We start from the raw sequence: 25,700 nt of genomic DNA, 5'->3' as shown, positions 1-25,700 counted from the left end.
AATAATAATAATACCACCACGGGATAATACGCCTATCACACTGCAACCACAAAGCCACTACTCTCTCTGAGTAACAGCCAAGTGGATATGAGCCTGTGACACAATAGAGGTGACATCACAGACACTACATGTCCCTGACCAGGGCTTCTGCCTCAGCCCCTGCACACAGCTAGCACTGTCATTGTTATATTACTAGATTACATACTGTATGTATTGGGCATATATATAACTGCTTATATGTAGAATAAATGTAACACTATGGGGTCTAGTTACTAAGCAGTGTTAGGAGACAGAGTGAAAAGTGATAAGAAAGTGATAAGGTGCCAGCCAATCAGCTCCCAACTGTCATTTTTCAAACACAGCCTGTGAGATGGCAGTTGGGAGCTGATTGGCTGGCACCTTATCACTTTATCACTCTGTCTCCTAACACTGCTTAGTAAATAGACCCCTATGTAATAAGTGTCACCCCTGTAACTATGGTCATACATGTAAAGACGACTGCTTCCCTGCGTCCCTGGCACAGTAGTCAGACAACACTTACACAGGTTCCCAGATCCGCTTTGCTGCACTTTACTGATTTCCTAAATGGTGGGTGTGCAAAGTCTGCAGGTTTCCTTATAGTGTCACTGAGTTGTACACGGCCACATACTGCACCTAAAGGCGCACATCCACTAGCAGATATTAATGAGCTCTTGCACGATTCCGACATCGTAATCATGCAATTGCTTATTAATCGTGCACTATAATGTCAAAAACTACTAGCAATGTGCGCTCCCGCAGGCCGTTTCCGACATCCTGATAACGACAGATTGACCATGTTCAGGAATGATGGAGGGTGTCTACACTGAATGTCTAATCGGTCAGTGTAGGCACTGCAGGGGAGGGGGAACGATTGTACGATTACAATGTTGTAATTGTACTGTCCTTACCCCATCGCCTAGTGGATGTGCACCTTTACACCAGCGGTTCTTAGTCATGGCCCTCAAGGCACACTAATGCTGGCCATACATGCTACAATTATCGGGGCAATCCGCCTGATATCCGCGGATCGCCCCAATAATTGTAGCGTGTGTGCGGGCAACCGAAGGTTAAATATCGTTCGGTCGGTCATACCGGATTGTCCAGCATGCCCGTCCGATGCGATATTTATGAGTTAAAATGTCGGTGTATGCCCAGCCACGGCCGACATTTCCTGTGTTCCTTCCCATGGAAGGAACAGGGAAATATCTCCTCCCCTGGGGCAGAGCGCAGATGTCGGGGGCTAATACACTGTGAGGTATCTCGCTTTGTATACCGCGGACATCTGCAGCTGGGCAGGCTGCCAGATAAAATGTCTGTCGATCTGTTAGGCATTTTATCTGGACGTGTATGCCCAGCTTTACAGTCCAAGTTTTAAGGATAGCCATACTTGTGCACAGGTGACTTAATTAGTACCTGTTATTTTGATTTAACCATCTGTGCTCAAGCACTAAAACCTGGCCTTGAGGACTGAGGTTGGGAAACACTGCCTTAAACTAGGTACACACTGTAGGATTATCTCTCCAATCTGGCTGGTTGGAATGAGAATCTGGTAATGTATGGGGGCAAATGACAATCGACCGTTTGCTCCCAAACACTGGAATACACAAAAATGGTCTTTCTAACAAATTGGTTAAATCCGTTTAATTTAACCAATTTTTTTGAATTACCTTTTTTGCCCGTATTCCAGCATTTGGGAGCAACGGTCAATTGTCATTTGCCCCTCATACTGATGTATGAGAATCATCAGAGTGTGGAGAAAAAACTGATCAGGGGCGGGATGCACTAATACTTACCGCCGGATACCGCAGTTGTACAGATCATATATGCACTAACATATGTGATCAGTACAGCAAAGGACAGCTCTTCCGATAAGAGCTGTCCTTTGCGATCTCTCCTGCACACTGGACTTCCGGGTTTATGACCCGGGAGTCCATCTGTGCATGTGCAGACTGACGCGGCGGCCGCGGGGCATGCTGGGAGGGATCCAATCTGATCTAGAATGTGTGGGAGGAGACTGGTCAGATCTCTGGGCTGGTAACACACAGTGACATGATGTGAGGAGGAGAGCAGGGGGTGTATTTATAGAAGTTCAGGCTTTTAGAAGTGGAAATGTTGCCCATAGCAACCAGTCAGATAGCTATTATCGTTTAGAAGGTGCTAGATAGATGTTAAGTAGAATCTGATTGGCTGCTATGGCCACTTCTAAAAACCTGCACTTTAGTAAATATACCCCTAGGAGTCTAATAGAGGCTGATAGCTCCTGACTCCTCCACTGGGCAGAAACATTTCCCTCATTAGTCTGTACTGACAGAGGAGGTTGTAGAATGAGAGACTGCGTATAAGCATTTTTTTGGGCATGGTATGGCTGCCGGAGCAGCACTCCTGCTACAATAACGATTATGTAACATTCTCAGCAATAATTTTTTTTTTTGTATATTCTGTTTTTATTAGAATATTTAGAGAAGAAAAAAAATACAGTTGAAATAAACATTGTACAGCTGACAAAACTGAAGCAGATAATAAGTCAACGTTCGTTTGCTTAGAAAAATCAGGTTAATAGCACAAATACCACAATCTATATCAGATATACAATATATCAAAAAAGATGAATCACAAAACAAACAAAAATAAATATAATAAAAAAAAAAAAAAATAGAGAAAGAGAAGGACAAGAATAGAATAGCAGAGAAAGGAAGAGAAGAAGAAAGAAGAAAAGGAGGGACTATCGCGTGTGTAAGCGTAATCATAATTGTTATTCTAAGGATCATAAATTATATTGTGGATGAGGTGGAAGACATATAATTCCTGTATGTATCTGAAGACTTATAGTCTAGCCAAGGAGACCAGGTATTGACAAATTCAGAGGGCTTATCTAGAGAGGAATATAAAATATCTTCCATTGACATAAAATAATCAAGCCTAGAAAACCAGGCTTTACGTGTAGGAGGAGTAGCAGATCTCCAAAGTACAGGTATCACAGCACGAGCTGCGTTACTCAGATGGCGAAGTAGGGATTTCTTGAACTGGGACAATGGGACCGATGAGTGGTTAATTAACCAAAATTCTGGGCCTGTGGGAACGGGGAAGCCTAAGATTTGTTGGGAGATAGAGATAACATCTGACCAAAAATTTGATAGTGAAGAACAATCCCACCAAATATGTCGGAGAGAACCCACAGCGGAAGAACATCTCCAACAGGTGTTGGGAACTGATGGGAAAATGGAATGTAATATGACAGGGTGACGATACCATCGCATTAGAATCTTATATTGTGTTTCCCTAACGGTAATACAAATAGAGCTAGAGTGGGTTTTAAGAAAGATAGTCTGCCAGTCCGAGTCAGAAAGAGTTAAATTTAAATCTCTCTCCCAAGCCTTAGCCCAAGGTGGAATACTAGACACTTGACTGGATAATAATAGTTGATAAAGGGCAGATATTGTATGTGTGGGGGATAGTGGAGTAACACACAATTTCTCAAAATTAGTGAGGTCCCTTTTTGCTAAGGAAAGCCTATTATCTGAGGTAAGGAAATGGCGTACTTGCAAAAACTTCCAGAAATCCGACTGAGGAATGTTCCATCTTTCCCGGATCTCTGAGAACTGTTTAATGCCAGAAGCATTTACCAGCTGACCAACTCTGAAGAGACCCGCCTCGGTCCAGTTGGGAAAAGGGTCAGTACCTGGCTGGAACCTTGAATTAGCCAAAAACGAAGTGAGAGGGCCAAAAGGTGAGGAGATGTTAGGGATAAGCCTTAAAGTCTTCCATAAAGAAAGGGTGGGAGAGATAGTTGGGTGAGGAGGGGATATCTTAGGAAGAGACGGCAACCATGGAACTATCTCAGGGTGTTGTTTCATGAAGCAGCCTTCAATGGCAATCCATTGTTTAATATCTCTGTCTCTGGTCCATTCAAGGATTCTATTTAAATGGGTGGCATGATAATAGGATTTAATGTCTGGGAGCTGAAGACCACCTAACTGTTTTGGGTATGAAAGTAAGTCACGTCTGATTCTAGGTCTCTTTCGAGACCAAATAAATTGACGGATCAGTAAGGTGAGTGAGCGGAACCAAGAATTCCGGAACAGCAATTGGCAACGTCTGGAGAACATAGAGCAGTTTGGGTAGAGTGTTCATCTTCACCACATTAATCTTTCCTAACCACGAAAGCTGCTTCAGGTGCCAGTGGGAATAATCCAAGCGGATTGAGGAAAGAAAGGAGAGAAAGTTTGTTTGGAATAAATGAGACAGATTTCTAGTAAATTTAATCCCTAAATATGTGATATGGGACGGGTGCCAGGTAAATGGGAAGGAACCTTGTATACTCGCTATTGTAGGGGAGGGAGCAGATAAATTAAGGGCACTGGACTTTGAAAAGTTAATTTTAAAATTGGATAATTTCCCAAACTTTTCAAATTCCACCATCAAATGCGGTAAAGATGTGACCAGTTGAGAAATAATAGCTAGGAGGTCGTCAGCAAATAATGCGAGTTTATATTCTGTCCCGCCAGCCTGAACGCCTGAGATATGGGGGTTGATTCTAATAGACCTCGCCAGAGCCTCCATGCAAAGCACAAAAATTAGCGGGGACAATGGGCATCCCTGTCGAGTACCATTACTTATTAAAAAGGGATCTGATAAGGTGCCATTAACCCTTACTCTTGCTGATGGAGACTCATATAGGGCTAAGATCCTCTGTATAGCAAGAGGACCCAATCCCACGTGACCGAGAACAGACCTCATAAATAGCCAATTAATCCTATCAAACGCTTTTTCAGCGTCAGTTGATAGAAGAATGGTAGGTACATTTGTCTGCGACACTAGCTGAATCAGGTTGAGAATTTTAGTTGTATTGTCACGAGCTTCTCTGCCCCTGACAAACCCTACTTGATCGTTGTGAACCAATTGTGGGAAAAGAGGGTGTAATCTATTGGCTATGAGTTTGGCGTACAATTTAAGATCAACATTAAGGAGTGAAATGGGTCTGTAACTCGGACACAGGGAGGGGTCCTTACCTGATTTAGGGATTACCGAAATAAATGCTTCTAGAGATTGTCTAGAAAACTGAGAGTCGGCGGAAATTGTGTTAAAGGCATTTAAAAGCATAGGGGCCAGTTTATCCTTAAAAGTTTTATAGTATGCGATGGTTAGACCATCTGGGCCAGGGCTTTTACCTGAAGGGGAAGAAGATATGACAGAATCGAGTTCTGTCATTGTGAAGGGAAGCTCTAGGGCGTCTCTATCTGATGAAGACAAGGTGGGAAAGGTAGCTGTGGAGAGGTAGTCTAATATGTCTTGGGAAGAAACAGGAGGTGTTGATGTAGAAGAGGAACCCGCCAGGTTATAGAGAGTGGAATAATATTGTCGAAAACAGGAAGCAATTTTAGATGATAGTGAGTGAGATGTGCCTGAACTATCTTTAATAGTTGAGATAAATCCAGATGCTCGCTGAGTCCTCAAAGCCCGTGCTAGAAGCTTCCCTGGCTTATTACTCCACTGATAAAACCGGGTCCTACATTTCCGTAAAGATAACTTTATGTCGTCAGAAAGTATCTTATTGAGTTCCGCACGAGCTTCTGACAACTTCAAATAAACATCGCCAGATAGAGATGATTTATGTGAAGTCTCAAGCAAATTGATACGCTGGAGTAAAGTCGAGATCCGTGCAGATTTCCGTTTCTTAACGTAAGAGCCGAGTTGAATAAATTTGCCTCTAATTACACATTTATGAGCTTCCCAGATAGTAATCTGTGAAACTTCGGGAGTAACATTTAAAGCTAGATAGTCCGAGAGTGCTGCGTCAACTTCTGTCTTACAAAAGGGATCTTGTAGTAGAGATTCGTTAAGCCGCCAAGACCATTGTCCGAACGAGAACCCAGGTAGTGACAACGTCAAAGAAACAGGGGCATGGTCCGACCACGTGATGGGACCAATATTGGCGTCAGCGAGCAAGTGGAGATGTCTGTGACTCAAAAATAAATAATCCAAACGGGAGTATGTCTTGTGGGGGTTGGAATAGAATGAATAGTCTCGACCGGTGGGATGCAAAATTCTCCAGGAGTCGGCCAGCTGGTGATTATGGAAACTCTGTTTAACCTGTCTGTACTTAGCCTGTGAGAATCGAGGGGAATTAGAAGAAGCATCAAGTATAGGGTCCATGGTCCAGTTAAGGTCTCCCCGTAAAATTATAATACCCTTTAACCGAGTATCAAGCTGGTCTAGGACAGATTTCAAAAAGTTATGTTGTGCCTGATTGGGGGCATATATATTAATAAATGTAAAGTCCTGGTGGAAAAGTTGACAAGTAATTAGAAGTACTCTACCCGGGATCAATTTATAAATTTTAGCATCGGAGATGGGTAATCGTTTTGAAAAAAGAATCGCAACTCCCTTAGATTTCCCTTCAGGACTATTACTAAAGAACACCGTAGGATAATGACGGTCAAGAAGGGAAGGGGCGCGAACCCCAAATTTAAAATGGGTTTCTTGAATCATAGCCACATCGACTTTATCTGCCCATAAAGAGCGTAAAAGCTTAGATCTTTTTTCCGGGATGTTTAGGCCTCGGGCATTAAAAGAGGAAACTATAAGCTTGGCAGCTGTAGTCATTTGAGGAGATTTGTAGGGAAGTATGGTAGTGGTCCCTGGGAGAAAGAGAGGGAAAGAAAAAGAAAGGGCAGAAAAACAGGAGAGGAGGAAAAACAGAAGAAAACAAAAAAGAGAGAAAAAACAAAAAAGCATAAAGATACAATATAATACAACATCGAGCACATTAGAATTCCCGCGTCTGAGACAGTGGAAAATTTATAATAAACCAATATCTCAGTAAATGGTAACATAGATAGCGGGTTGGGGGTCATAGGGGGTCCTAGTCAAATGCGGTCCTAATATAAAACAAAAATAAATTTAAACAGTGACATCTTAGCAATAGAAAAAACAAATGCGGATATTAAATGTCTATAAACTAGAAAATGTTAGTGAGATTAGGATTAGAACATGAAAACATGTAACTACAGAGAGGGTAATCAGTCGTCCCCGAAATGTAGGACAGAAACAAATAATCACAACCTACAAGACTATAATGGCCTAGCCAGTGTGATTATAATAAATCACAAATTTAGATATTACATCAAAAATTATTTCCTAGAATACGAATAATATAATAAACCTGAACATATTAGAAAACATTAGGCTTATAGCAAAAATATATTCTCAGGAAAAAACCTCAGGTATCTTCCAATTCAGGCGGAAGAGGATGATTTTGCAATCGTCTTCTGGAATGCTGAACTAAATGCCAAGAAGAGTGGTTTTCTGAGCGAGGAGGTAAGACCAGTTGGGCCAGAGGATCCTTCCATTCAGGCGTTTCAACAGCTGGTAGGCCTAGCATAGAGCAGAACGCTGGAAGATCTGAGGGGGTATGGAGAAGATGTGATTTACCGGAGAAAGTAACCTGAAGATGAAACGGAAAGCCCCAACGGTATTTCAACTGCCTCTTGCGGAGTTCATCAGTGAGCGGTTTTAAGGCTCTGCGAAGCTGAAGAGCATGCCAAGATAAGTCTTGATATATGTGAATAGTCTCTCCATTGAAGTCGACACCTTCCAATTGCCTGACTTTACGCATAATATCATCCTTTTGAGAAAAATAGTGCAAGCGACAAATAACATCCCTTGGCTTATCCGAAGAAAGACCTCGATGACGTAAAGCCCGATGAGCTCTGTCAAAAACAATTTTATCATGTGGGTCATTGCCGAGGATCTTGTTGAATATTTTAGTCAGGGCATCGATAAGGTTAGGAGTTTGGACATCTTCGGGAAGGCCTCTGACGCGGATATTATTTAGTCTCCCTCTGTTATCTAGATCATCCACTCTGGATTTTAGAGATTGCAATTCAGCGGACTGTGATGAAATAATATCTGTCAACTTAGACAGTGTTGTGTCCGTAAATTCTTGAGACTCTTCCAGTGACGTGAGACGGTCTGAAAGTAATGACAAGTCCCGCTTGACAGATGCCATTTCCTGCCTGATGGTCGTTTGTAGGTCCTGTTTGGTAGGGAGTGTCTTGATGTATGTCAAGATTTCTTTAATCTCGCTGCCCAGTTTAGAAGAGGATTGAAGGGTGGAATCCTCAACTGAGGAAGGGCTTGGCGGGTTAGAAGAATTTGAAAGGGAATCTGATGGACTGAGTGCAGGAATCTCTTTGGAAGGGGTTGGGAGAAGGAAGGGTCTCAGGTCCGATTGAGACGCGTTCATTTCGGGGACGAGGATCCTCCCTCTTTTGCCCATGTTCAGATATGATAAAATAATATGAAGGCGAAATGGGCATGCGGAGTGTGGTACTTAAAAAGATGTCACATGGAGGAGCCTCAAAGGAGCATAGACCCCCCGAGGCTGCTGGCTAGGTATTCATGGCGGACGCCAATATCACATTTTCAATGAAGCAAGTATCAAAGTCACGGGTAATTCCGTATATGAGTATAGTAGTATATGAGGTATATATAGCAAAAAAAAAAAAAAGAACTCAATATTTTAAAGTGAAGTGATTGGTATTAGTAATAGAGGATTTGTAAAATGTGTAAATTGTGGTTATATCTGTATACCACAAGGTGGCGCCAAATCTTCAGTCAGGGAGAAGTAGAATTGGGAGACTTGCAGAGTAGCTGTTATTTAACTCCCCTGGAGTGATCAGCTGGCTGGGATAATAGTAATTGAGGACACCAGGGCAATGGAGCATCAACACTCACCAGTGGTGCCAGGAACCAGCAAGACCTCAGGGTCGTCCCATCCGGACCTTATCAGCTGTCAGAAAGTGTCCCAGGGGCTTCAGTAGTGTCCAGCAGCTGTATGACTGGGTGTAGGGCACAGGGACAACACAAGATGTGTTGCAGATAGATTGCCCCAAGCCTGGGGTATCAGCAGCAGCCCCAGCTAAGCAGCCAGGCGGTAGCAGCAGGGAGCCGTGAGCCGCGATCCAGCGAGGATGGCGCGGTACAGGAGAGCCAACAGCCGCAGTCCCAGTCAAGCGGCACCAGCAGGGATCCAGCCGCCACCTCTGAGACCAAGCGGCGTGGCAAGGTGAAGCAGGGAGCCGTGGCCCCAGCTAGACCGCCAGGCAGCAGTGACAGGGAGACAAGCCGGAACCGAGGGCGGGCAGCAGGACCGCAGAGACCAGGAACAGCGGCCTCAGTCAGGTGGTCAGGCGGCGGCAACAGGGATCCGGCATCCACCCCTGGGAAGGCGCGACGTGTAGCAGGAGATCCGGAAGTAGCGGCCCCGCACTGGCAGCCGGGCGGCAGGAGCGGGAAGCCGGAGGTCGCGTCTGGGGCCAGACGGAGATCGCAGCCAGGCGGACCCGTCCGGGGCAACCTCTCTCCACCCAAGGTAGGTGAAGGTGACGCTGAGGGTCCGCGGGGGCTGTGAGGAGACTCCGGGGGAGCCCGATGTGGGATGGATGGACGCCAGGGAGCCGGAATTTCTCTCTGGGTAGGGTGGCAAATTTAGTCCCAGGCTGAGGGAGCAATTAGGCCGCAGTCTGCAAAATCACATAAAGTGATTCCCGACTCTGCTAAGCCTTGTCCCATTAAGTTCAGGTGGGCTTCTGGAGTAGGTGGATCCCCCTCAAGACCAGGGGAAAGACATCAGCGGGTCAATTAGACTCGGTACTTCAGGAGCCGAAGTGATATACGTCCGTTCCCTAGACCAGCCAGGCCACGCCCCCCCTCAGCAATAATTTTATTGCTCCTGCACTGGAATTTATGGAATGTCGTAAAAGTCAAAGCAAAACTCAAGATCCCTTGTTACTCCAGTCCAAATTGGAACATATTCTAACATCCACTAGTGCAGCTGCTTCTATCTCCCCAGCCGAAGCTCTGCTCCTTTGTCTGATATGGACTACTCCATGGCGTCATCACCCCACTCTCCTTGCTCATGGGGCATGCACACTAGATGATAAAAGTTAACAATCGAATAGCGTCCCGCGATCTCCCGTCACTTTAGATGAGAGAACGGGCACGCTATAACAATTGAATAGCGCCCTTTTAAAATCCATCAATATTTGGAGGTATAGCCTCTGTTCCTTTCCATTGATCTCTCCTTTATGTAACCCTGATTCTCTCCTGGGCCTAGATACACATACATTTTGACTATGGAACTCCCCTGAGATTTGAAGGCTAAACAAGTTAGATTGTTCAGGAGGGACTAGGAAAAGGCCCAACTCCATTCCCAGATGTGAGAATGGAGTTGGGTCTTCCCCAGTCAGAATACTGGTCATACCTTCAGCTTGTGTCCTCTGTGAGGAAGGCAAATAAACAAGGTATATTACCTAGGGGGTCTGACTTTTTTTGAGACCATGTGATCACAGAAAGAACCTCTCCACCATTCCATTTCTGTGCCTTATAGATGATTGGTAGATAGGACCTTTACTACATTTCCCAAGTGTACCAGGGCTTGGAGTACTGATCTGAGTGTGTCACTAACTGACCATCAATGGCCTCAGGCCTCTCACTACTTACATGTTTCCTCTGGAAGTGTTTTGGTTACTGAGACGCCCTATAAGGTTGTTACACGGTGGTACAGGTGTCCCAGTGTTTTTAGTGAAATGTTTCCAAGTCTCCCTAATATTTGCTGGAGATACAATGGGCGCCCAGGCTCTGCTGCACATATTTGGTGGCTTTGCCCTGGAACCAAATTATTCTAATTATAAATGACATTATGGAAGACTGGGCCCCTGAGGGCTCAGAATTTTGGATCCTGAATGTTGTTTCTTGGCCTATTTCTAAATACAAAAAGTCCCTCTTGCGTCATATGAACAGTGCAGCCAAGGTGGTTCTACCAATCACATGGAGATCACCATCCCCTCCGTCCATCAGAGAATGGTCACTCCAATCAGGCATGTATATGACCATGGAGGGGATGGCTCTGCCCGCAGAAGATCGCCTTTCTACTTTTACCACAGCATGGTGTTACTGGCTAGTATGTAACATATACTATATAAGGCCTATATGGCCTGACCTAAATTACTACTGTCCCACATTGTTAGTTAGAGATGTGTGTAGTTTGGTGCAGACCTAGGATACCCTCCTTTCCCCCCTCACCATCCCCCCCCCTTGTTTGTGTAACTGTTTGCTTATTATTTAAAATATAGAATCATCTGTATAAATGTGTCTCCGATTTTATATTTAAAATATATCTTTATTGTGTTTGTTTATTGCATTTTTATATAAGATGCACAGGGATTGGGCAGCTCCTGGTAGATGAACTGCCGCAGCCTCTCCACATACTGTGCATAGAGATGAAGGTTATCATGGTCTCCTCCTATCACCCACAGGGGCTCTACAGCCTGAGGACAGTGTTCATACAGCTCCAGCGCGTGGGAGAAATCAATGCTTCCATTTTCTGTTGCATGCATGATGAGCACCGGAGAAGAGATCTTACAGATTTTCTTGATGCTGCAAAGGACAAGGTACAAAGGACATTTTACAATAGAAACAACATGGAGTCATCACAAATAAAAAACTAATTCCTGGGTGTCTTCCCCATTACATTACATAGGTAGAGGGACTATAGGGACACAGAACACACTATATGATGGGGAGTCATCCTGCACATAGCCTTATACTAATTCCTGGGTGTCTCCCCCATTACATTACACAGGTAGAGGGACTATAGGGACACAGCACACACTATATGATGAAATAGACGGCAAATCACAACCAATAATCCCCATAGCTGTACGTACTACTTGCTCTAAGAGCTTACGATCACCCTTAGTGCTGTTTCCGTACCAGACTGTAATACAGTACGTCAATATACTTTCAACAACACAACGATAAAACCTAACCAAATTTTCCTTAGATAAATTTGCTGCGTACAATTTTCTTACAAAGAATAAGCGCTGTTGAGCCTTCTTCGCCATTGATCTAATATTGGAGGTCCACATCCGATCATCGGAAATAAGAGTGCCTAGTAATATAAAATCATTAACTCTCTCTATCACAAAGTTATCGATAGTAAGGGGTAGCAATTCAGACCTACGCTGCTGTCTAAAATCAATAATTATCTTTTAATTTTTTTTAAATAAAGAACGAAGTTGTCTTCAGTCCACTTAATCAACCTAGCTACCTCATCACGGTATGCCTCTTCATTGTTGTCCTTAATAGGACACACAACAGTTGTATCATCTGCAAATTTAATAATTAAATTTGTACTAGACTGGGGAATCCAGTCATGTGTAAACAAGGAAAATAAGAGTGGCCTTAAAACACACCCCTGAGGAGTACCAGTACTTATTCTAATAGCAGAGGACTTCAAACTACCCATTCTAACTTGTTGAGGTCTGTTGATTAAAAAATCTAAAATCCAATTACATAAATTTACAGAGAATCCCAGACTTCATAGTTTAGTTACCAATGTAATTGGAACAATGGTATTAAATGCCGAACTAAAGTAGATGAAAAGTACTCTGGCATAACTATTAGGCTCTTCTAGATGACTAAGAGAATAATGAATCACAGATAACAAAGCATCCTCTGTAGATCTGTTTTGCCTTTAAGCAAATTAATAACACAGGTCTGCGAAATTTAAGGTATTGAAAGCTTTTTAATAACACTTTTATATTCTTAATTATACTCCTATGTACATCAAGAAATAGTATATTAAAAAAAAATTACCACATTACATTTACCTATAAGGAGGTTACATACATTTTTTTTTTATTTTTTTGTGAAATCAGAGGTGTAGATTATATCACTGTGTTTTTGTCTTACTTACATAATAAAATAACAATAAAATCAAACAATAATAGAAACAAAACCATAATTATTGAAAAAAAATCGGTAATATCTTGGTTTTTTTTTTGTCTTCAAACTTTGTTTTGTCGCTTTTCGCTTGTAAGCTTTTTCTTTGTCATGTCTGTGTATCATCCAGCAGTAGTCAGCCATCATGCTGACATCCCAACGGCCCTGGTATCTTCTTTCTACATCTTTAACGTCTTGGTGGAATCGTTCACCCTGTTCTTCACTGTAGTCTCCGAGATTGTTCGGGAAATGTTCAATATGGGAATTCAAAAAATGGACTTTTAAACTCATATTGCAGCCAAGGTTTCTGTAACTATTAAGCATTTCCCTGACAGTTTATTTGTAGTTTGGATCCTTGACATTGCCTAAAAATGTTGAAATCACTTGTTTGAACGAAGTCCACGACGAAAGTCCCACTATAATATTCATTACACGCTCAAAATGTTAAATCTTTTATTAATTTTCTAATGTCAGGGCCTGTAAAAATGCCTTCCTTCAGTTTAGCATCAGATAGGTTAGGGAATTTGGTGCAAATATATTTGAAAGAATCTCCATCTTTAGGCAGTACTTTTACAGATTGTTTCATCAGTCCTATATGAGTGGTGTGTACTGTATATGTACTGTGTGTGTGTATGTGATGGTAGGCAGGGGTTAAACTGAGCAGGCGCAGGGCAAAACTGTGTTGCATCTGTTGTATTTGGTTTCACCTTTGCCAGCTCACCTTGTAGCTGTAGTTGTGTGTATGTGAAATGTTCCTTTAGAGAGTATGGGGTTTAGTCCCTTTGCAAATTTCAACTCCAGGACCATGTGGACCTTAATCTGGCAATGGGCGGGGGGAAGTTTTAAGACGAGAACTGAATTGCAACGTTCTATACTACTGACTGAATTAATTTAAGACAATGTTTTATAATGTAGGCAGAATACATTTATTACTTTAAAGAATATGAAAAAATTACTTATTTATAAATACACGTTTTGCAGAAAAACGTGGTGTGATATGCAAAATCGGGAGTCATTTTCGTGTTCTGAAGCCAAAAATCTATAAGTATCACATAAATTCGTTAAAAAAGTTTTTTCATAGCAGCCCTGTGTAATTGTCAAAGCCAGCAGGCAAATGACCCTTCATCTGCGCCAAAACCATCCTCTCAAAGCACTTCATTATAAGAGGGGTCATAGGCGATAGGACGAAAATCATTCAGGCTCGTAACTTTAGAATCTTTAGGAATAGGAACGACTACAGTAGATTTAAAACATTCTGGGACAATACAAGTTGCCATAGACAAGTTAAAAATGTATGTAAAAACGCTAGCTAACTCACTAGCACACCCTTTCAAAACTTTCCCTGGGATCCCGTCTGGCTTGGACGCTTTCCTAACACTAATGCCTAATCTGTTTCTAACCACACATTCAGCGAGGACTAATTTAGGCTCCTTGCTTGAAAAAGGTAATTTAATTAGAGAAGAGGTATTATCTCTATCAAATCTAGCATAAAAATTACTTAGCTCTTCTACCAGAGAGGCATTAACAGGGCCAGAAGAAAGGGATTTATTTTTGTAATCTATCAGGCCATGGCTTCCCTTCCACATACTTCTAGAGTCATGTACGTTATTGAACTGAAGTTCAATTTTTTCTGTAAACTCCTTTTTTGCCCTATTTATCCCCCTCTTCAGATGCAATCTAGCCACTTTATACACATCATGATCCCCTGCCTTAAAAGCCTGATTCCGCACACGAAGCAGAGAACAAACCTCGCTGGTCATCCACGGCTTCTCGTTAGGAAATTGTTTGAAATACTTCATTATGGTAACATTACCAATACAGCACTAATATAAGATAATACAGAAGAAGCCAGGAAAGCAACATTAACCCAAGAATCCTCCATATGAAGAACAAATAAGTCCCAATTTGTAGACTCGAAACAGTCCTATAACTTAGCCAAGGCCTCTTTAGGCCATACACAAACTGATCTATTTTCCACTTTCATATGTTTAACCAGGGGCCTATACTTTGGGGCAAGAAACAATGATAAATGATCCGAATTTCCAACATGAGGACACATAACTTGATAATCCTCCTTAACACTGCAATAAATCTGATCTAAGTAAAATGTTATCCCCTCGTGTTGGAGCAAATACATTCTGATAAAATTTAGGTAATACAGACTTTAAATTAGCTTTGTTAAAAATGCCCGGCAACAATAAACAGTCCATCTGGGTAAATCAATTACCTTTTAGAGATAGCATTGTATAGGATTTCCAAAGCAGCCTTGGAATCATCCAGCTCAGGAGAACAGTGGCTTTCCAATATTGTTGCATTAGTGCAATAATTGTTGTTATTATACATGCACAATCCTTCACCTTTGGATTTTCCAGAGTCAGCAGATCTGTCGGCCCTGAATAAAGTTATTTCAGGGAGCTGAGCACCACAATCCGGAACATTAGGGGAGAGCCAAGTCTCAGATAGAATAATGACAGAGCAGGAGCTCATAAGGTGGTAGCCAAAGACCCTGAGCAGCAACTCATCCATCTTATTTGCCGGGGAATGAACATTAGCAAGGAAGATGCTAGGCAGGGGGGGGGGGACACTTTTTCAACCTACACATAAGCAGCTTTGAATGGTGCAAAGAGAAAGCGAGAGTGAGTCCGCACTAGTAATATAGCTATTACAGATAACTGATAAATGATAAGATAATTGAAGGAACCAACATACTAGTTAATCACTTGGACAATCCTGGATAACTGATGGTTGGTGGTGCACCCATAGACTTTGTGTAATACACAGAGAAAAAATACCTTCGCACTAGGCAAAGACAAGGGGAAAGACAAATAAATGTCTATACCGGGGTACTCTTTAACAGCAATACAATAGGAAAATGAGGAAAAAAATGATAAAACTTAACCTTTAATAATGAACCTTAAAAAGGGAAAGGTAAAAAGGGGGGATTGAAAAATCTCTGGGTGAAAAAAAATGAATAAACAATTAACTGATCATGGTCGTCATAGAGATGTGCATGATAAACTAGCGACATATAACTATAGTATGAGCATTATGTATTAATCAATCCACTTGAGATAATTATATTAGGGAGACGAGAGCTAGCACAAACAAGATTATAGGATGAATATTATATAGACTCTGTTGTAAAATAGTATCCTAAAGTGCCCTATGTTATGAATATCAGCAGTTCATACAGTATAAGTTATTAAGGTCAGTTTGGTCACTAGAATAAGGAGTTATCTAGCACATAGCACATGTCTATGTACAAACACAAGTATATAACAAAATTGGATATAGATTCTGTACCCAGGAGAAAGAAATAACTTTTGTTTTAACAAATATGAGTTACGTACACATATAACAATTATTAGTATAAATCATCAGGTTAATACCTCACATAAACAGAGTTATGTAAACAAAAATGTATTAAGCAAATTCTGGTGACAAGAGAGACTTATTTATGATACTTATAATGACTGTCGCACAACAACTTTCAATATATATCATAAGGCGAAAATATTACTGATGCGATCCTCTATAGTTTTATATTCACTAATTAAATAAAATTGAGAATGGTGTCACACAATAAAATAACAATAAAACAATGTGCAATGCATTGAATATAGGAAACATCCACAAAGTATAATGCAATATTGGAAAAATTGTAAAATCTAAATCCAATCGCTGCTTCACAAAAATAAAGAATAATAAATGAGTGAATGATCCTATAAGTAAATAATGATAGCCTAAACCAGACAGAAGAAAGTAAGACCTGGGATATAATTGCGCAAAACACACTTCTGCTGTCGCCTGTCTAATCCAACAGGGGATGAGAGAGTGTGTATTACGTTGCTCCCAGGTGAAAAGAAAGGCAACGCTTCTGCTTTCTGGGATTTCTAGGTGTATCTCTCCTCTGATACAGATAGCATTGCAGAGGGAGTAACAGATAGGGGACCCAAATGAGAGAGCTTGTTGGAGGGATAGAAAAGATGTCAGATGTGTGTGCTATAGTGAATCCAATCTGCCCCTGAGATATAGGTGAATAAAGTAGGCTGGTACAGAGATATATCTCACACAAAATAAGTGCTAGGTCAGTGATATAGCACAAGGAGAAAGGGCACACACATATATCTATAAAAAAAATATATAAATAAATGTAATGAAATTAAATATAATTATAGGTATAGAATGTATGGTGGCAAATGTGTAATAAAGAAGGGGGAGGAAGAAAGCAAGTCCTGTGACCCAGGAGCGTGACTCCCTCCGACTGTCCCCGTCTATATCAAACAGGGGAGGAACGGAGGGGTAAGCGCTGCGGTCACAGGAGAAAAAAAAGAGACACTGCTGACAACTGAGAGGGCAGCTGTAACCCAACCCTGTTACCAGCCGGTATTGCAGGGGGAGTCACCCGCTGTTTGCCTCAGTGCAGAAGCGCGGTGGAGAGACAGTGAGATACCTGAGGTCTGCAAAACAGTATGGAGCACATGTGAGTGGAGGGCAGCTTTGAATGGTACAAGATGCATTTTTTCCAGTCTGTATATTTAGTGGCCCTATTACATGTTGGTTCTGTTGTATAATTCCTTTGTATCATGTCCTTTGCAGCATTGACACAATCACCAAGGTGACCTGTCCTGTGCTCATTATACACGGCACTAATGACAAAATTGTGGATTTCTCCCATGGACTGGCACTGTGTGAGCACTGCCCACAGGCTGTGTGGCCTCTCTGGGTGATAGGAGGAGGGCACAATGACTCGGAGAACCGTACCCACTCGAACATGTAGGGCCAAATGTAATAGGGTGAGAGTTTAGAAAAGTGAGAGTTTCTGACACTTTTTAAACTTTGCCAATGTAATAGAGTCCAAAAACAAAGTAACAGTGTGAACTTGCATGTTTTTTTAGACTTAAAAAAACTCTCGCTATTTAAAATCTCATTCAGATGTTTTCCCATTTTGAAGATAAAACTCAACCAATGTGAGAGTTTACTGCTAAACTCTCACATTTTCTAAACTCTCACCCTATTATATTTGGCCCGTAGGATCAGAGTCTGACTCTGGTTTTCCCGCCAAACTCGGAATCCGGGTTTTGGATTCTATAAAGGTCCCAGTGATTGGCGCCATTTTCACTCCGGCTGTGGAACAGACGTGCTCTCGTCTACTCTGTTGTTCAAGGGTGCAGTGTTGCAATTGTTAAAGGGTGCAGTGTTGTCGGACTGGGGCTGCAGTACATAAAGTAGGAGGGTGCTGCTATGTCACTGTTGTCCTGTCAATCAAGGGGCTAGGGCTGCAGTTCATAAAGGTGCTGTGTCGTCCAGGGGTGTTCTGTCAACCCAAGGGTGCTCTTCCCCGGTGTAAAAAAAATTAAAGTTAAAACTAATAATTATCATTCCACAAAAGATTAAAAAAATTTAATTTTATATTTCTTATTTTTTTGTTTTGTTTGTGCTAGTTTGCTATTATTGTTCGGTGACTCTGCCGGCCAGACCTCAGTTTATCATCCACGTATTTGTGACTCTGCAGGTGGTCCGTACAAACTCCACAGGGGTGCTTTGTTGTTCATGAAGGGGTGCTGTGTTGTTCATCAAGGGGCTGCTGCCTCATCCAAGGGTGCACTTCCCATGTGTTAAAAAAAATAGTTAAATAAAATTTGCATTCCACACAAGAAAAAAGGATATTTTTTTTTTCAGTTTTCTTTTGTGTGTGCTAGCTGCGCTATTATTGTTCGGTGACACTGCCGGCCAGACTGCAGTTTATCATCCACGTATTGTGACACTATAAGTCGTACCGCAGTGTGTTATTATTATTAATAAAAAATCTTGTGACACTGTAAGTGGTAGCGAAGTGTGTTATTCTTATTCATAAAAAATCTTGTGACACTAAGTGGTAGTGCAGTGTGTTATTATTTTCTTATTCATAAAAAATATTGTGACACTCATAATAAATCTTGTGACACTGTTAGTTTTAGCGCAGTGTGTTATTCTTATTCATAAAAAACACGACTAAGTGGTAGCGCATTGTTTTACTCATAAAAAATATTTTGACACTGTAAGTGGTAGCGCAGTGCGTTATTCTTCATAAAAATATTGTGACACTAAATGTCACTAACTCCAAGTGTGACATGCCTAACAATGCAGCAAGGTGACCCCTCAAATGGACCTTGGGTTGGGGTCACCAAATGAGGCTTGGTGCAATTTTGCTGTATTTGTTCTTTTCATCTTAAGTTTAGATTAATCATTCCATAGATGTTATATTACTCCTCACCCTTGTATTGTATTAATACTGCCAATTTTGCCTCTGTATTCAGCTTTTCTTTTCTTTCCTCTGGATGTTATACTTCTACAGGTTGCACATTCTGCCAGATTTAACCTATGCGGTGCACCCAAGATGGCTGCCTCAAATGGTGCTGACATTGGCAGGATGAGCAACATGTGGATCTATTCATGCAGTACATATCATACCACACATGTTTCAGTGACCCGTATTTGTTCCTAGTATGATATCTTACACATTGTAACCTTTGTAGTGCACCTAAGATGGCTGCCTCACCTGGTACACCTGTGGATGAGATTAAAAAAAATAATTGGCTCTCCTGGCTATGTAAGGTCTCTGCTCCTAGATTTACTAAGCTGCATCTTCCCCATTTTGTGTTATCTTTCCTAAGTGTTACCTATTCCACCCAGGGTAACCTATGTAGCTCGCCTAAAATGGCTGCCTCGCTTGGTACCCTTCATGTGGAAAAGAGTAACATTGGGGATCCTTAGGTAGTCACCAGTGACCCCTGTAGATAAGCTTTTTTCTGTCGTTCACCGTTGCCAGGCACTTCCACTTCCTTCCCAGATCTTGTGATGCCCTCCTGGCGGCCTCCTGCACATCTGGACAGTACGTGCTACGTGCTCCCTCTAGACCACACCATATGTCTCTGTAGTCAACTGCGTTTAGCTCTTTGTAGGATACAAACTCCATGGTTGCATTAATATGCCTCAATGTTCCCCATACAGTATATCCGTAGATATGATCAGATAGCCTGCTCCTACCAGCATCAGCTTCAGAAGATGTTTCTTTGCCAGCTTACAGTAAATAGCCTGTATGTAAAGTCTGTCCTGCCACTCAGTGCCCTCTTCCAGGTTTATGGCTCTACAGCCCAGGTGAGGAAGGCATCGGTTTATAAAGATGACAGCAGCGGACACAATGTCCATATCCTGGCTCTGCAGTTTGATCATTACTAATTGGCTGTACTCTTTAATTAACCTCTTGATGGGACTCCATGGGAACACACAGTATCTGTTTACTAACTCTCCAAATAATATAGTTGTATACAGCTGGATGTCACGGTTGTTATAGTCCATATATTTTGTAATGTGATGGAGGAGTATGTTATAGCTCTGATGCATTTTATGATGTTGCATCTGTATTACCACCACTAGTATTCTTAGTAGCGCTGGGAGCAGTTTCAGGCTACGCTTATTCATTTTTTGTAGAATAGACGTTATAAAGACATCCCGGTATCGCACTGGGGATGTCCTGGCGGACTTGGAGATGCATTCCAGTACTTTGATGCAAACGTCGAAATTGGTGTTATCCAGCATGCCTAATATCTCCATAATTACACTGTCATACAAGCAGCCAGTGACACAGTTCGGACACGCCATCAGGGTTGCGCAAATACCGGCGCTGGAAGTTTTGGCGAGCATGTTACATGAGTTGCTTAATGGCATCAGGTGACACAAAATCTCCTGCCATTGCCTGGTCTGAATAGGTTGTGGGTGAAGTTTTCAGCATAGAGACAGATCTGTTGGACGCCATGTCAGGTGCAGATGGTTGATTTATTTTACCAATGCCAAAAGGAATTAGTGGTGCTCTGGCACTTTCTTGGTCTGTGCTCCTCATGGATGGCTCAGCCAGTAAAGCCTCTACTTGTGTTATGGTGGTTGCTATTATATCTTCAATTTCTGCGTTATCACTGTTCTGAATTTGCCAGTTGTTGAGCAGTAAAGAGGCTTTGGTGAAATATTGCTTTATTCTGGGCTCTTGCATATTAGTATGTCCCATGGTCAGAGCTGTATTATGAATCACCATAACAAAATTCTCTGGGTCTGGGAATCGGTTGCAGTTTCCATCAGGGGATTGAATGATGAAATATGAATAGGGTAAATTGAGTATTAGTTTGCATGTGATCAGCTGCTTCCAAGGGCCAGTCATATAGTTTGGGGGAGTGGTTATAGTGGACTATATAGGAGCCGGGGGTCCTTGGGATCAGCCTCTTTGAAAGAAATTTTGAAAAAGCTAAGTACCAGTGCCCCTGTTGCTATAGCCTAAGCAGCTCACTTTTCTTCCCCCCTTGTTCTACATGCCTCGCCCACGTCGCTCTGCTCCCCCTCCCCGTCAGCTGGCTGATTATGCTAGCACCCTCAGCTTGCCCCCTGCGCGTCCGCGCCCCCCCCTTTCCCCACCTGTGCTGTCCCCGCATCCTCCTTCCCCCCCCACCTCTCCTCTGATACAGCCGTCCTCCCCGTCGGCTCCCCCTCCTCCCGTGCACGCTGGCGCGGCTGCACCAGCGCCTCATGCGGGTCCCGCTACCACGGCGGAGGTTGTGCCCTCAGCAAACTCCCCGGGCCGACTCACCCCTCACGCGGCTCCGGCAGGAGCGTCCGATGGACGCTCCTTGCCGTCCCACAGCAGTCACGCAGCCGCTGGCACTCCCGCTGGTTACTCTGCATCGGGCCCGCCGACGGGAGCGTCCGATGGACGCTCCTTGCCGGCGCCCATCAGCCACGCGGCGGCTGCCGCTTACGCTGCACCGGCGGGGGCGCGAGTGCTCGCGTCTCCCACTGGTTTCTCTGCATCGGGCCCGCCGACGGAAGCGTCCAATGGATGCTCCTTGCCGGCGCCCATCAGCCACGCGGCGGCTGCCGCTTACGCTGCACCAGCGGGGGCGCGGATTCTCGCGCCTCCCGCTGGCTACTCTGCATTGGGCCCGCCGGCGGTTAGCGTCGTGGGTCACGTGGGGTCATTAGGCTTCGGTCCCTGGGGAGCGGGGGGTCCCGCCGGCCTGGTCTGCACGTCGGGCCCGGTGGCCATCTTAACCCCGGCGGCCATTTTGAGCAGCACCCCTGGGTCAATCAGCCCCATGATTAGTCAACCTGCCCAATTTTGGCCAAGTCAAGCTGTCCCTTCCACCTATCACAATCCATGGTTCCCCGCCAACAGTGCCCCACCTCCCATTTATAATGCGCCCCCCTTGTCAGTCGGCTCATCCTGGGGTCAGGCTTCATGGAGCTCCGGGGCGGCCCCCCCCGTTTGTCCCTCCACCTCAGTTGTGTCCTCTCCGCCTTTTTATCCCAACTACTCTGGGGCCACTTTTGGACCTTACCCTTTCTCAGGTTTTCATCCGCAGCTTTATTTCCCTTATTTGCCAATTTCGCAGCAAAGCGCATCATCGGCTCCCATGCCGATGCTACCTTCCGCATCGCCTGTCATGTACAGTCAAACCTCCACCAGTTTGTCCGCGACGCCCGACTTCCGGCTCGTCTGTTAGCCGCGCCTGCACCCCTTCCGCCTACGCCCGGCATTCCCACCCCCCCCACGCAGACGGTAGTGACTTCCAGTCCTGTTGTTCACCAGTCTACCCCGGTTGCAGATAATCGAAGGGCGATCGAGGCTCCTTCAAGCGAACCGTTCACTGTTGCAGCAGCTGATCCGGTGTGCGCGGAGAAAGGGACGACAGGCGAGTCTTCGGCCACGACGAATGAGCAAGTCGAGGGAGCTGTTCCTGGTACATCTGGTTCTGGTGAGCATGAGTCTTCTTGTTCGTCTATGTCTGACTCCTCCTCTTCTTCTCATTCTTCTGGTTCCCCTGCGCGCCCGCGTAAAATAGCCAGAATGGTTGCCAGGCGTTTAGCCAAGAAGTCAGTGAGTACAGCTGCACAGGGCATTAGTGCTGAGCTAGCTACAGTGGCGGCAGGAGCTGATTCAGTGCATTGTGCGAACACCGCCGTTCTTCGCAGCCTGCGAAAGAGTGTGAGGGGGAGAATTCGTAAAGGTAAATTTGTCGACTTCTTTACGCTTACCGAGGATATGAAAAAGGCTTTTGGTCAGGCTAAGAAGGCGGGGGGTATGGGCGAGGAGGCTTTCTGTAGTTTCACCAGTTGGTTGAAGGGCATGCTGGTATTTGCGGCGTGCTATTTGGAGACGCGAGCGGATGAACATGTAAACATAGTGAGATATATTTTTTTAGTGCTAGACATGTTTGTCCGTTCGCGGGCCTTGGCATGGCGGGAATACGACGTGCAATTTAGAAGAAAGCATGATGGCAGCAAGATTATTCCGTTCGGAGCAAAGGACGTAGAGGTGTGGTTAGAGGTGTCTCAGCAGCGTCGGCCCCCTTTGGACGGGATGCATCCTCGCAAGGGTTATGCTAGTGGTAGGACGGGGGCGACGGGAGTTATGAAGGGCAAATGTTTTGCTTTCAACGACTCCCGGTGTACACGGGGGTCGTCCTGTCGTTTTCGTCACTCCTGTCGTCTCTGCGGAGGGGAACATCCGGCCAAGGATTGCCGTAGAGGGTCTGCTAGTGCCACCCAGGATCGTGAAGGGTCAAAAGGAGCTGGTTAAGGCTCATTCGCCTATTTGTTTAGTTGCACTGGCTCGCTGGTTGGTTCTATATCCTCATAAGGAGGACGCTTCTTTTTTGTTAGAAGGTTTTTCGTTCGGTTTTTCTCTGCCAATATTGGGTCCTTTATGGGTCCGGTCTCCCCGTAACTTGCGCTCGGCCAGGGACTACCCAGAAGTTTTGCAAGCGAAAGTTAGGGCCGAGGTGCTGCTGGGGAGGATGGAGGGTCCTTTCCCTGTTCCTCCGTTGCAGGATCTTTGTATCTCTCCGGTAGGTGTGGTACCCAAGAAGGCCCCTGGGAAGTTTCATTTGATCCAACACCTATCATATCCTGATGGGCGTTCGGTGAACGACGCCATTCCTGATAGTTTTTGTAGAGTGAAATATCAAAGTTTTGACGAAGTCTTAGGTTTAGTGCGCAGTTTTGGGCAGGGCGCGCTGCTGGCTAAGTTAGACATTGAGTCAGCCTTCCGTTTATTGCCGTTGCACCCAGACGCTATGCAGTTTATGGGATTCAAACTAGAGTCAGGTTACTTTGTTGACAAATGTTTGCCTATGGGTTGTGCGGTTTCCTGTGCCTATTTTGAGAAATTCAGCTCTTTTCTACACTGGTGTGTTCATGCTGGCACAGGACAAGTGGGCGTGGCACACTATTTAGATGACTTTCTCTTCATAGGTCCAGGGGAGAGCGACGTGTGTGCAGACCTCCTGTTTTCCGCTCAAGCTCTGTTTCGAATTTTAGGGGTTCCCATTGCGCAAGATAAGACGGAGGGTCCCATTTCTTGTCTGTCGTACTTGGGAATTGAGATAGACACGGTTGTGGGTTGTTGTAGGTTACCAAGCGACAAAGTGGCTAGATTGTTAGAACAGATTGCGAGTTGTTTAGCAGTGGACACGGTAAGATTACGTGGAGTTCAGTCACTGCTGGGTTCCTTTAATTTTGCTTGTCGCATAATTCCCATGGGCAGGGTTTTCTGTAGGAAATTGGAGAGGGCCACTGCTGGGTCGAGACAGCCGCATCGTCATATTCGTTTGTCGTCAGAGATTAAGCAAGATCTTCGGGTTTGGACCAAGTTTCTGGTTCATTTCAATGGTGAACGTATTTGGCCAGCGCCTCCAGTGGCAAATGGGTCATTGCAACTGTATACTGATGCGGCTGGATCATCTGGTTTTGGGGCTTTTTTCAATGGGGAATGGTGCGCTACTGCTTGGCCTTTAGTTTGGCGCGACGAAGGCTTAACTAGTCATTTGTTGGTCTTGGAACTGTTCCCAATTGTTGTTGCTGTGGAGCTCTGGTCAGCACGTCTGAATAACCGGCATGTAATTTTTTGGTGCGACAATTTGGGGGTGGTGCATGCCATTAACAACCAGCGATCGTCCTCTCCGTTAGTTTTGCGTTTGCTTCGTCATTTAATTTTGCGCTGTTTAGAGGCCGACATACGTTTTAGAGCTCGTCATATACTGGGTGTTGTTAACGAGATTGCAGACGCATTGTCTCGTTTTCAATTTGAACGTTTTCGGGCGCTTGCACCGTCTGCTTCTGCTGTTGGTTTGACATGCCCCCCGTTTGTGTGGCAGATCATCAGGCCGGCTTAGAGGCTTTGGCGATGCAATCGCTCGCTCCATCAACTCTCCGCAAATACTCGGCCGCATGGCGGGATTGGAGCAGTCACTGCGCGCGCCAAGATTCGGAGGGTAAGTCTCCGAAGGAGTTGCTGTCATCCTTTGTGTGGGAGAGATATCAGCAGGGGAGGTCCAGGGCCTACGTGGCGTCGGCGCTTGCGGGAGTCTCTTTTTTTTGCAAACTAAAAGGTTTGCTTGACCCAACCAGGTCTTTTCTTCTTGCTAAGGCTCTAAAAGGTTGGGCTAGGCAGGCTCCTGCTCGCGCCGATTCCCGTCGGCCGGTGGACACCCAGCTTTTGGCAACATTGCTTAAGGTTATGGAGAAGGTAGCTTCTGATGCGTTTGAGGCTGCTCTTTTTCGTTTAGCTTTTTCTTCTGTGTTTTTTGGAGCTTTCAGGGTTAGCGAATTAGTGGCAGTTAATAGTTTATCTGAGTCCTCCGGGTTGTTGTATAAGGACATTGTTTTTAGAGATGCGGCGGTGCTTTGTAAGCTCCGTCTCTCTAAAACGGATCAGTCAGGTAGGGGTAAATGGGTCACGCTTGCGCAGCAGCAGGATCGCAATATTTGCCTGGTTCATTTAGCATCGCAATACATGTTGGTGCGCCCAGTTGGGGGATTCAGTGGTTGGTTCATGCGGATGCTAAGCCTCTCACAAAGTTTCAGTT

General features: G+C 44.2%; 1 protein-coding gene across 1 annotated transcript in view; it reads left to right on the top strand.

Moving 5' to 3' along the window:
• The window catches only part of LOC148522909 (alpha/beta hydrolase domain-containing protein 17C-like), a 541,817-nt gene extending 524,230 nt beyond the window's left edge, over nucleotides 1–17,587 (top strand). The window contains exon 3 of the mRNA XM_088473538.1: nucleotides 17,407–17,587. Within this exon, the coding sequence (XP_088329664.1) occupies nucleotides 17,407–17,587 (181 nt within the window). The remainder of the gene's footprint in view (nucleotides 1–17,406) is intronic.
• The last annotated feature ends 8,113 nt before the right edge of the window (nucleotides 17,588–25,700 follow it).

This window comes from Taudactylus pleione, unplaced genomic scaffold, assembly GCF_031769625.1.
Source record: "Taudactylus pleione unplaced genomic scaffold, aTauple2 ptg000136l, whole genome shotgun sequence".
Classification (NCBI taxonomy): domain Eukaryota; kingdom Metazoa; phylum Chordata; class Amphibia; order Anura; family Myobatrachidae; genus Taudactylus; species Taudactylus pleione.
This window is presented reverse-complemented; position numbering and strand designations above follow the sequence as displayed.